Raw genomic sequence first — 12631 nt, forward strand, 5'->3', positions numbered from 1 at the left:
GCCACAGGCAGATATGGAGGGAAGAAGGGGAGGAAGAACAACCCCAATGTTCTTTCTGAGCTCCCCTCGGCCCCTGGGTACCACCTTCCCCTGACAATGCAGGGTAAAGAGCCCACCCGTTCCCCTTCATCTCTTCCACAGCTCTGGCAGGCCGGGCTGCTTCCTGCCATTGCTTCCCCTTCCCTCCCTTCTCACCATGCCAATCCTGTCCCAGAGATAGACACCATTCACCAAGCTGCAATGCCTGTCTCCCCACCTCCTCCAGGAAGCCCTCCCTGACCAGTGCTTTTGCAAACAACACCCACAATGCCTAAAAGACCACTGACGTGAGCAAGCTGGCCTCTCTGCAGCTTGCTGGGTACTTATTCTGTGTTCAGTGGCGCTATCTTATATGCACTATTTCCTCTGATTAAAAAGAGAAGCAATTATCACTAGCCCCATTTTACAGATGAGGAAGCCTCTCGAAGGCACAGAGAAGTTACGTAACTTGCTCCCAATAACAAAGCTGCAAATGGTGGCTGGGTTTTGAATGTAGGTCTACCCATGCTCCTAACTTCAAGCATGGGAGATTAGCATCTGCAAAAGCTCAGCGACCTTTGGGAGGATCCTGGAAAAGATTCACCAGGAAGGAGTACGTAAGCTGGTCTCTCTTGTCACCAAGGTGAGCCCCCTCCTTGGTGGGGGCCTGGATCACACATGACTTCCTTTTGCATCCCATCCCCAGCATCTGGCTCAGAGACCTGCAGAGTGGGTGCTCAGCAAAGAACCATTAAGCCAGAGTAGGCCTCAAGGGCAGAATCCGCCCGGGGGGGCCCCCCAGGAGCAGCATCCCTTCTCAGCATCAAGGGGCTGAGAATATTCTAAACATTGTGGTTGGTAAGGGCTTATTCTCCCTCCCACCCCATTGTGAAACTGACTTCAAAGACAGTATCTCAGGGACCAGAGAAACGCTGAACTCCAGTCCCAGGTCTGTTTCACTACGACTAAACCTCCTTTTGGGAAGGGAAGAGGAAGCCAAGGGCCAACCCCATGTCTTTTCTAAGGAGCAGAGTTGATGCCTGACCCAATCCCAGCCCAGACCAAAAAGAGCATTTCTCCTCTGATCTTTGAACAGGCCAATTTCAAGTCCATCTCTCCTCTTGACCTTGGCCTGTCAGAATTCGAGCCGATGGGTGGGGGCACAGGGCAGCGGCACAGGGCAGCTTCTGGCTAGTAACTAGAGTTCCCACAGTTGTCCTGCTAGGGCAGCTGGAGAGGGGTTGCCTCAGGGGTTCCTCCATCAAGAGGGGTTCCTCCATCAAGAGCGATCCTCGACATGGGACAGCCTGCGCAGGTGAGCAGACAATAGCCCCTCCAGGGCCGTGGCCTCTGAGAAAGAGCCCGGGAAACCTCATCATTTCTCCTCCAGCAAACTGCCACCCCCCTCCGTTCAGCCTTTGCCAAGGAGCTCCAGGTTACCACGGAGATGTGAAGGCAAAGTGACTGAGAGGGTGCAGACAAAACGGCTGGTGGGAGGGAAGGTGGTCCTAAAACCAACCGCTTGCCACTCCAAAACATGGAGGGGGGGGCAGGGCAGAGGGCCACTGGAAGCAACTGTTGACCCTCCACTCCTGCCAAAGGCACTTCTGGCCTCAGAGGGCAGCGTCCACTTCCAGACCCCTCCTTGCCTAGGCCTGCTTCCACCCCCGCTGAGCAAGAGCCTGGACCTGTCGCAGGACCCCCTTGCTGAGGGACCCCCAGGGTCCCTTCCACGGACAGGTGGGTGTGTGACCTTCACAAAGCAGTGGCCTGCCACGCCCCCCTCTCCCACCAGCATGCACCAAGTGCCGGCACCTTAGCTTAGGGGCCTCCCGTGGCTACAAACAAGCCCCGGGGAGCAGCCCAGGTTCCTCCTGCTCTCCCAACTGCGGCCACGTTCTCCCACTGCCACCATGGTTCCCGAGCAGAGAAGGTCTCGAAGGCAGCCCGTGCACTCGGGAGCACACACACAATACCCTGGCGGTTCAAGCTCCTCTCCTGTCTCCGGGAACAAAGAAACTCCCAACTTGTCCCTCAGGCAGGGGCTGGCGCCCCTCCTGGGCCCAGACAACGCTGCCCAGACCAGATGCCATGGTCCGACTGGCCCCTGCTGACCCCCCTCCAGCCTCAGGGCTGCCACGCCTGCAGACACAGCCTTGTCACTTTCTCTCCTTAACAGCATCACCAGGAAGTTGCCCATTGCCTCCCGGGCTGTTTCCCCAACACCGATCCCCACAGAGCCTGGGGTGGGGGGGGTGCCTGGACACTCCTAGTCCGGTCCTTTCATTTCCTAGCCACCCTGCCCCCGGTTGCCCCAGACTTCAGCTCCAGCCTGCAAGCTGGCCAGAACAGGGGCAAGCACAGAGCCGACCACTTGTACCCACCTCCCTTCTCTGCCGCCCTCCCCCCCCCCACCTTGCCGGCCACATGTCAACCCACTCCGGCCAGCCCCCAGAGGTGGGAAGCTACACCACCTCCCCTGGGTAGGGGGGAGCCTGGGTTACCATAGGTGCAGTTACAGCAGAAGCGAATGATGAGGAGGATTTCCATGGCAGCCTCCGTCCCAGCGGCAGGAGCTTGCGGCCATCGCTCGGTGGCTCCCATCAGCAGCCTGGCCACTCAGCCACCTTGCCGGCTGCTGCTGCACAGCCTGAATCAAGCAGCCGCTTCAGAGTGCTCCTCTAGCAAGGGGGAGGGGAGGGGCGGGGAGGGGAGGGGAGGCGCGCGTGGAGAGGCAGGAGGGGGGAGGGGAGGAGGGGCGCGAGCTGCCTGCTGGCAATCTAAGGAGGAGCACGTTTGTAGCTGGCCGGCTGCCTAGGGACAGAGGCTGGATTCCTCGCATTTGTGCAACACACACACACACACACACACTCTCTCTCTCTCATTCCCATGCACATGCTCACACAAGCAGGGCACCGTAGTCCACAGAGCAGACAAAGGAAGGTAACTATTATCCAGCCCGCTCCCCAGAGTACCTTCCATAGTGACTGACGTGTGGCTGTCCTTGGAGTCCTTGGGACCTTTCACTTTGAGTTCCTGCCGAACAGAGGGGAGGAATCACTACGTGGCCTGCCTCCTGAACCTCCCCCTCCCTCATAGCAGCCAGAGCAGGAAGAAGCAGTGCTCTGGAAGCCAGGGTACAAACAGGAGGACAAAGACCAGAGCCCAGGTCTCCCCCTGACTCACGGACTCCAGACTCCCTGTGCCACACCCATGGTCTCCTGGCCTGTGTGGAGTACGGAGGAGGCTGGATGTAGGCAGGAAGGAGGGGCTCTGGGTACCAGAGAGGTCTGGAGCTCCGGTGCTCCTCGGACACACCCCCTAACACCCCACCCTGGTGACTCTGAGGGCCTTCTGGAGAGGTGGAAAGAGCTGGATCCCCCAGCAGCAGCCATGAGTTAGGGCTTCTGTCTACCATCAGCCCGGGGTACATGGGATTTGAGAGGACAAAAGGCAGGTGTACCCTTAGGGCGTGGGCAGCCCTGGAGATAAGGAGCCAGGGGTCCTACGTACCCAGGACAGAGACTGAGCTCCACAGGGCAGTCCCATCTAGATCCTACCTGGATGGAGAGGGGTTCATCCAGCCCCCAACCCCACCTGCCACCCTTCACCCACGGGTGCTAACATCAGGGAGTAAACTGCAAAAATCCCTCCTGGCCCCCAAGCCAAGTGCCCGGGAGAGAGACTCTTAGGATTGCTTATCTGATCCTACTTTCTCAGCCGCTGGAGAGAGAGGTTCCAGCTCTGGCCCTTGGCTACAGACCACTAGGGCCCGCAACTGGAGCTGTAACGCAATCCCCATGGCAAGACAGGGCTGAGTGTGTGGAGGGGGGCCTCCAAGTGCCGTGTCAACAGGGAGGCCAGGGTGAGCGAAGGCCAAGGTCAGGGACCCAGGGGATGGTGCCTGCTCTGCTCTGCCTGGCAGGGGGGACACACCCAGGCAGCAGGAGCCCCACATTTCCTACTCCGGCCTCAAGCTGTTTCTCGACAGAGAAAACCCCTAGGGACTGAGCTTGGGGATTGGGGTGGTGGGGAGAAGGGTGGGTACTCAGCTCCCCAAGGCTGTCTCTGGAGGGTGACTGGATTCCCAGCTTTAGGAAACGTGTCCCCGTGCCCCCCTCCAGTGTAGCCCAGAGGTATGAAATCGCTCCCGCTGCAGAGGAGAAGGGCCCTAATTGCAGTAATTAAGTGGAAGTGCCAGTAGGAAGCAACAGCGTCAGCGTGTGAGTCAGGGTGAGAAGCCACCTGGCAGCAGGCCACGGGGCCTGCTCTGCCGCCGGGGCCCGGAGTCTGGGAGAGGGATTCAGGAGGAGTGCGGGGGGTCTCCGCCGACCAGAGAACAGACAGTCAGCCTAGGCTAAGACGAGGTTCGCCACTCTCTGGACCAGACATGACCCTGGGACACACATCGGGCAGTTACAGTTTGTTCCCAGGGACGGCTGGAAGCCATGAGGGGAAGCACCATTTCTCCCGCCTCGTGACCCCAAACAGAGGGACTTTCCCCACCCAGCCGTTCTCCCAGGCACAGGGTGACTGACTGCACCATGGCTGGGGCTGGGAGAAGAAACTGAGCTTAGCTCCGTTTCCGTCCCTGATAGATGTGTTTCACTATGGAGGAGAAGTGCTAGCAAGCCCAATGTGCCTACGGATCCAAGTCCACATTTTTCCAACCTGGCTTTTACTAGTAATCGAGTTGACATTTTCATCTCCAGCTGTCCAACTTGTGTGCTGCCTCTCAGCGGATTCCAAACTGGAGTAGAACCCGTCACCCCAGGAGTCTCACCAACACTATCCTGCATCTCCCCGACTTTTCTAGCATCAGAGCGGAGATGGGAAAGCAAAGGGTCTGTAGAGGCCTGTAAGGCAGAATTTCCAAAACTGCAGAAGGAGCTCCCCTTCCCTGGACCCAGAGGTTCTCTTGCCCCAAGCTTGGAGCTGGGACTGTGATAGCAAGGGCAGCAGCTTCGGGGGTCCTGTGGAGATCCTTTCAACGACGCAAGAGGGAGGCTGGGCCGTGCTCCCGGAGAATAGAGCTCCTCCCTGACGCTTCCTGGAGAGGCAATGGCAGCCAATGCCACAGCTTTGCCCAGCAGAGGAGCATGGAAGGAAGGCTCCCGGCAACAGCAGGGAGAGGCAGGCTTCCAGCCAAAGTGTACGGCTGCTTCTCCTCACAAATGGCCCTGGTCCTCTCTCTGTCGTGCGGTTGTAAAAGATCTTAAGAGACAAGCTAGTCCAGAACTCTTCCAATCTTTCTGATCATAAAAATAACCCAGAGAAGCTTCAAAAATATTATAGACTCCTGGGTCCCACCCCAAACTCTCTGAATTAAAGCTCCAGGGAAGGTGTCTGGAGATCTGCATTTTAAACAGTGCCCCTGGTGGTTCTTATCAAGCAAACCAGGAATGAGCTGAAGAATCCAGACCCCTCCACAGGACAGAAGAGGAAATAAGGTCAGAAGGGAAGGGACTTGCTCAAGGTCACCACAGTGTGTGACAATACTGCCTTCTTTTTTTTCTTTTTCATGTCCTCTGTTCTGATACAGAATAACCTAAACAGAATAACAAAATCAAACACATCATTATTCTTATATTACGAGGAAAAATGCCAAGTGCGAGAAAGCAAATGTCAGTCTAAGTGTTCCCCTCAGGGGAACCATTTCCCTAATGGGCAACGGGCCCAGAGGCCAGAAGGCAGGGGCTGTGCAGGGAGCTGCCCACCTCAGAGATCTTCTGGAACTGGTTGTTGGACTGGCTGCACTTCTCAGCTGTCTCCAGAGCGACTTTATAGTTATCCACAAATGCTTTGTACACACCGAGCTGGCTGGCCTGCAGGGAGAAGAGGAGAGAGAGAGGAGGGCAGTGGGATGGGAGGGAGGATTAATGAATGGATGACAGCATAAGCAGGGCACCTGGAGCTCCCTTAGCACTCAGAACCTCTAACTTTGCTCCAAAGGGCTACACGCGTAACAGAGGTGAAAGGCAGGATGAACATACTATAGTATCCCTTTGAACTTGACAGTTTCCATGGAAACCAGCTCAGCCAATAAGGTTAACAAGAGGGTACTGGGGATGGGGGGAGCAGGGCAGGGCCTTTGTTGGCACGCAAGAAATTCAACGGCATTTGGCTTTATTTAGCATCATAAAGGTCTCCCGGGGTTTGAAGCCCCCCAATGCCTCACCCATCTTTCATAGCCTGGAATTAGCTGGAGCCGGGAGGGCACCCGTGGCCTGCCCAGTACCCCACTCCCCAGGCTGAGTGTAAGGCACAGCATTTAAAGGTGCAGTCCCAGCGGGGTAAAGGTGGCAGGCTGGCTCAGTCACTGGAGCATGCTACTCTTGATCTCGGGTTGTGGGTTTGAGCCCCAGGTTGGGTGTAGAGATTACTTTAAAAAAGAGATGCAGTCTCCACTTCCCTTGGCCTCCCTCAGTCCCTGTCCCCACATCCTCAGCCTCTTAAGGAGCCAGAGATCTTACCTGCCTCAGAACACATTTGCATGTCGCTCTGAACCTAACACAAAGCTTCCCACTACTTATAACCACACAGAACCTCAGCTCTCAGAGGCAGAATGGATGCCATCACCCCTTTCTGCAAAAGGGGAAACCGAGGCTCATTAACTTAATTCCTCAAATATTTATGGAATGTCTTCCTGTGCTTTGCATATGCATTTCCCCTTGAGAGAGGAAAGGGTAGAAATGTGAGTTACAAGCACGGTGAGGTACTATGTCATCCCCATCAATCTGCCCCAAATTTAAAAGTCTAATCATATCAAAGGTTGGCAAGAATGAGGGGGAAATTAGAGCTTTTACAGACTGCTTATGGGGGCGTCAGGCCTGTTATTTGGACAGTAATTTGTCAATAACTGATAAAGCTAAAAATATGCACAGCTCAGCCTACTCCTTAGCAAACCCACTTCTACATACAAACCCCAGAGTCTGGGGTCCAGTTGAGTCAGTCACTACTACTTGTGGCAGGTGAGCACCTGAGAAGTGGCTAGTCCAAACTGAGATGTGCTCTGTGTGTGTGTGTGTGTGTGTGTGTGTGTGTGTGCATTTTTTTAGAAAGGGAGATTGGGCAGAGGGAGAGGAAAAGAGAGAATCTTCGGCAGGCTCCACACCCAGCTCGGAGCTGGACACAGCACTTAATCTCACAACCTGATCAGATCACAACCTGAGCCAAAATCGAAAGTCGGATGCTTAACCGGCTGAGTCACCCAGGTGCCCCAAGATGTGCTGTAAGTATGAAATACGCACTGGATTTCAAGGACTTAATATGTAAAAGAGAATGTAAATGATCTCATTAATTTTAAAATATTGATTACATGCTAAAATGACAATATTTTGGATCTCTTGGGCTAAAAACATATTTTTTAACAATAAAATGCATTCTTAAAATTAATTTCCTGCACCTATTTCTACTTTTTAAAAAGATTTTATTTATTTATTTGACAGACAGAGATCATAAGTAGGCAGAGAGGCAGGCAGAGAGAGAGGAAGGGAAGCAGGCTCCCTGCTGAGCAGAGAACTCGATCCCAGAACCCTGGGACCATGACCTGAGCCAAAGGCAGAGGCTTTAACCCACTGAGCCACCGAGGCACCCCTATTTCTACTTTTAAGTAAGGGCTACTAGGAAATTTAAAATTACATACGTGGTTCGCATTTTAGTTCTGTGGAGGCACTGCTCTAGTGAAACCTGCCCTTGTATGTCCTCAAGGAGACATGAGCAAGGGGATGCACTGTTCCACTCTCCCTCCTATAGAGAGACTGGGAACAGATGCTCACAAATGCAGTAATTAATATCCACACTGCAGTTAAAATGACGGAACGAGATCTATGGGTAGTAACACCGACAAGTTCCCAAATGATCGAATTGCGAAATACATAAAATATATATGTTGAAAAAGTACATGTAATGCCATAAAAAGATACGATACATAATAAAAATACAAACTGCAGCCCAGAAGGCAACACACCAAATCCATTCCAGTAGCTGCTTCTGTGCTGAGCAGAAGGGTGAGGGGAAGGGAGAGAGACTTCATCTACAATGCTTTGTTTCCTTGATTAAAAAGTCTATCTTCAGAGCTTAACATCCGTCAGTTCTGGGGGAATGAGTGCACAGTTGTTTGCTACACGTATTCTCTAGAATTTCTGGTTTAAATATTTTGCAGTGAAGTAGCAACAGAGGTTCAGCTGCCACGGGGCTTCCTCGGGGGGATGTTGAGGTGCTGGGGAAAGCGGGCTGCCTGGGAGGCCCACCCTGGACCACTTTGCTTTCTGCAGAACTCTCGTGTTCTTCCAGATCCCGAAGATCTGGGGCAGGTGGAAAGCCTGGCAGGTAGGGGGCCGGGAAAGCCAGAGGGGAAAATGAGAATGGGGAGGCCAGAGCTGCGCAGGTCTCAGCCTCAGATGGGCCAGACTTTTGGCAAAGCCGGCAAATCTGGGGAAAGTGCAGGAAGGGATGAATTTAATTCCTTTTCCAGGGGGAGTACCAGCCCACCGGTGTCCCAGGCTACGGGGGAGGTGCTAGACAGCTGCTTCCTAAACCAAAGTAAAAATCATTGCTTTTCTTCTTCTGGTGATGTGCCCTCCTTGTCCCCCTTTCCCACAAGAACGATGAGGGCTGGCTGCCCAGGTCAGAACGCTATCCTCCCACCCCACGGCCTAAGGGAGTAGCAGGAGCTGAGTCGGAGCTGGAGCCACCCGGGGCAGAAGACCTGCACACGGGGGTCAGGGCCCATCCCAGGCACTGCCATCTTCACGGTGTACCCTCGTCTGCAGAGCCTAAGGCCCGGCCTGCCAGGGCCATTAACTGGGATGTGGAGGTTGCTTGGAAACAGCAGCCTGGCACTGGGGTGATCTCATAAAACAAATAGCAAAGATGCTAATTCCCTTCTCTCAGTAATGGAGACCAGCTGAAAATAAACCACCTCCAGATGCCTGGGCTGCCCGGCTCCTCCCCAGCCCTCCCAGGACAGCAGCCCCAGGGGCCACAGAGAGCCCTTCATGCTGCCGGCGGTGGGGGGGATAGCAAATTCACGACCCGGGGCCTGTGGAGCTGAATGGGGGACACTGGGTCAGCAGGGTCCGAGTGACAGAGATAAAAGTGGGACAGCATTTCCACTATGCGCTGGCCTAGGTCCCCCCACCCTCCTCTCGTTTGTTCTCTGATGAGGCCAAAGAGAGGCTATCCCCCGAGCCCATCCGCTCAGGCTCCTGGGACCAGGCCGGGAGTGATGACTGGGTACGTGCCGTCCCTGAACTAGAGCAGGCACTCTGGGGCTGCCGGAACCGGGAGTGTGGGGTTCCCCGGCAATACCACCTTCCGGGGTGCCTCTTGCTAAGAATAGCGAGGACAACGACGACGACGGTGGTGACAGCAGTGATGGCAGTAACAGTAATGCTAATGGCTGACTATTGAGTATTTACTAATTTACTATGTTCTGGGCCCTGTTCCAAGCCCTTTTCAGGTATTAACTCACGTAGTCCTCACAACAATTTAGTGAGGTAAATACTATTATTATCCTCTTTTTCACAGATGAGGAAGCTGAGTCACAGAGAGGTTGTGCCCAAAGTCACAGGCTTAATCTGTAGCAGAGTCGGGATTCAAAGTCAGCCACAGCCAGGGGCACCTGGATGGTGCAGTCAGTTAAACCCCTGACTCTTGCTCTTGGCTCAGGTCATGATCTCAGGGTTGTGAGTTCAAGCCCGACTTGGAGCCCCGCATCGGGCTCTGCACTCAGCACAGTCTACTTGGGAGGCTCTCTCCCTTGCCCTCTGCCCCTCCCTTCTTCCACATGTGCCCACTTTCTCTTTCTCTCAAATAAGTAAGTAACTCTTGAAAAAACCAAAACAAAGTCAGCTGTAGCTCTAGAAGCTATGTTTGTCCCTACAACACTGCTGGCCTCTTGGGACACAGACCTCAGGCCCTGTGATGTACATCCCCCTCGATGCCCTTCCAAGTTCTCCCTAGTCACAGTAGTCAAGGTCATGGTGCACTCGTTCATTTACTCACTCATCATGTATTGAGTACTAGGCTAGTTCTGGGGTCTAATGCTAAAGAAAATGCAGCCTATTCTCTGAGAGCTTATGGTTTTAGGGAGACAGGAGGTTCCCATGTTCACTGAGGGGATAAACAAAGGGGCTACATTGGAAGTTTGGGGGAAGGTTTCGCCAAGGATGTCACTTCTAAGCTGGAAGCAGTTGGGGAAGGACATTTCAGGCAGCTGGAGCTAAAAAAAATAGAGAGGTCAAGAGTGTCTGCTGCATGAACTGAGAATAGAAAGTTCAGTGTCAGTGGGGGGAGGGAGCACACAAGGACAGGGGAAGCAACAGCCAGAGGCCAGGGATAGCCAGAGGCCAGGGATGGCCAGCATGCAAAGTGTCTCATAAGCCATTCCTCAGAGCCTGGCATTTATTCAACAGGCAAGGGGGAGCCACTGAAGGGATTTAAGTTGGGGAGAAGCGAGGTCAGGAGTTCAGGTAACTCTGCTGCTGCTAAGTAGAGGTGGGGAGGCTGGCAGGAAGTGGGGCCTGGAAGCAGGAGCCACTCCTGAGGGGAGGGGAGGGCCCCAGAGGGAGCAGGGCAAGGCAGGCCCAGCAGTGAGCATCCTCCAGAAGTGGGGATGGGGAAGGGAGTGGGGCAGGGGGGTACCAAGGACTAGTCCAAGGGAGTCATGGATGGATGGGGGACGGGATGGTGGCAACACCCACTGACACAGAGGAAGGAAGAAGAGCAAAGAAGTTTTGAGACAATAAGTTCAGTTCTGAACGTACTGTGAGCTTGAGGCCCTAGAAGAATCCTAGCAAGAGTTTTCTCCAGTGTAAGGAGCGTACAGGCCTGTCCATTCAACCAGTCCCACCACTGCAGGGGAGGTAAAGGAGAGGCACTGCTCCCTGCCCACCTCCATTCACACCCAGACAACAAAGACCACGGACTGGCAGTCTCCTTGCTGCCTCCTAGGTAGGCGAAGTTACGGGCAGGGAAAGGTCAGTAAAGAGTGGGGATGGGGGCGCTGTAGGTCTGACCTCGGGGTCCTCCAGGGGACACAGCCAGATATAGTCTCAGAGCTAGGGGAGAAGGTGTCACAGAAACCTTGGGAACTGGAAGACCTCTGAAAGCCTTTCCCAACACTATGTCTGCATGCTAATTCTACCTTGTCTCTCCCCTGCAATGGTGGGTGGGCTGAGTTCTTGATGCTTTTTGCTCCAGGGTCCCCAGGAGGGGACCATTCACTGATCCGTCTGACCGCTTCATTTCAGAGGCAGCACCGCGGTGAGGCAAATGCCCAGTGTTTCAAGGGAGCAGTCCCTGCCTCCCACTGGCACTGTCAGCCTCTCTGTCCACTGAGGGATAGGCGACCCGAAGCCCAGCAGGTGAGCCTTCATTCCAGCCCTGAAGCCCCTCATATCCCTAGAAGCACTTTCAGGCTTTACGGTGGGAGGCCTGGAGTCAGGACACTAGGCCCAGGGCCCCACAGAGCAGAGGTCCAGGCTTTCCTCCGGGACTCAGTGAAGTGACCCAGGCCTTCTAGGAGATCAAGAAGGCTGGGGATTCCTAGACATCTCCCAACACCAGCAGCTCCACTGAGGCACCAGACAAGTGCTGTCCGTCCACGGGAGACTCACCAGCTTCTGGAAGAGGTGGCCCATGGTGACCTGGCTGTCCCACTGCTGCACCTTGGGGCAGAGGTTGTCATAGAACTCCTTATGGATCTCGTAGATGTCCTGGATCTTGTAGAAGATGGTCTCGATCTGTTGGATGGTGAGCACGGGCTGGGAGGTGGTGGCTGTGGCCTTCAGGGGTTTCATGGGCTGGGAGTGAGGAGGGAGAAAGAGAGAAGGTAAGAACCGATGAACCAGATAGGCAGAAGCTCCAGGGCACAGACACGCACTTCCCGTGGCTGGAGTTGGGCCTCAACAAGGCCACGGAGGGCACGTGGCCACGTCCTATCTCCTGTACCCAGACATTGCGAGTCGACCACAGCAGACACTGCTGGTCGACCATGGCAGACATCGTGAGTCAATCACAATGCTCCTTCTCACTGAGCCTGGTCACAGTCCCAGACGCTCTAGACCATGCTGAGGCTGACAGGTGAGATGAAACTTATCCATCAACTGAGCTTATCTCCACCAAGACGCTCCAAGGCCTTCAGGTGGGGTGGACACAGGGACAAACAGTAAACCCCTGAAGTGTGGTTTGCATTGAGTAGCTGCTGCTATAGGCCCCAACAAGCCATGCCCTACTACAAGGAGGGGGACCCTGACAGCCAGGGCCTGGTCCAGAGGACCCCCCCCCCCCACCGGCCCACAGGTTAATGCCAGGACACATTTCCCCCACACCCGTGTTGCCCAAGGGGTCCCTGGCCCCCAGCCTGTACTGGGTTCGCTTACTGGTTTAACAGGATCCATGCCTTTCTTCCACAGTGGCCTCATGCGCTGAGTTACAAGCTCCCTTGTCACCCATCAGTGGAAGGGAGGGTTGATTGGGAACTCAAGCCCTGAGCCATTTCCTTCCAACAATCAGAACACGATTCTAGGATTTGGGGGTAGAGTCTCAAAGAGACTCAAGACCAACCTCAGCTGCACTGACAGTTCAAGTTCCCATCCCTTAGTACAGA

General features: G+C 54.5%; 1 protein-coding gene across 4 annotated transcripts in view; it reads right to left on the bottom strand.

Moving 5' to 3' along the window:
- The window catches only part of ABR (ABR activator of RhoGEF and GTPase), a gene marked incomplete at its 5' end in the record, with an annotated part of 172163 nt that overhangs the window by 52211 nt on the left and 107321 nt on the right, over nucleotides 1-12631 (bottom strand). For all 4 annotated transcript variants that reach the window (XM_080826219.1, XM_080826217.1, XM_080826216.1 and 1 more), the window contains 3 exons: nucleotides 2994-3054; nucleotides 5736-5843; nucleotides 11640-11825. In XM_080826219.1, the coding sequence (XP_080682345.1) occupies nucleotides 2994-3054; nucleotides 5736-5843; nucleotides 11640-11825 (355 nt within the window). The remainder of the gene's footprint in view (nucleotides 1-2993; nucleotides 3055-5735; nucleotides 5844-11639; nucleotides 11826-12631) is intronic.

The sequence above is a fragment of the Martes martes genome (genome assembly GCF_963455335.1).
Source record: "Martes martes genome assembly, chromosome: 16".
Lineage (NCBI taxonomy): Eukaryota > Metazoa > Chordata > Mammalia > Carnivora > Mustelidae > Martes > Martes martes.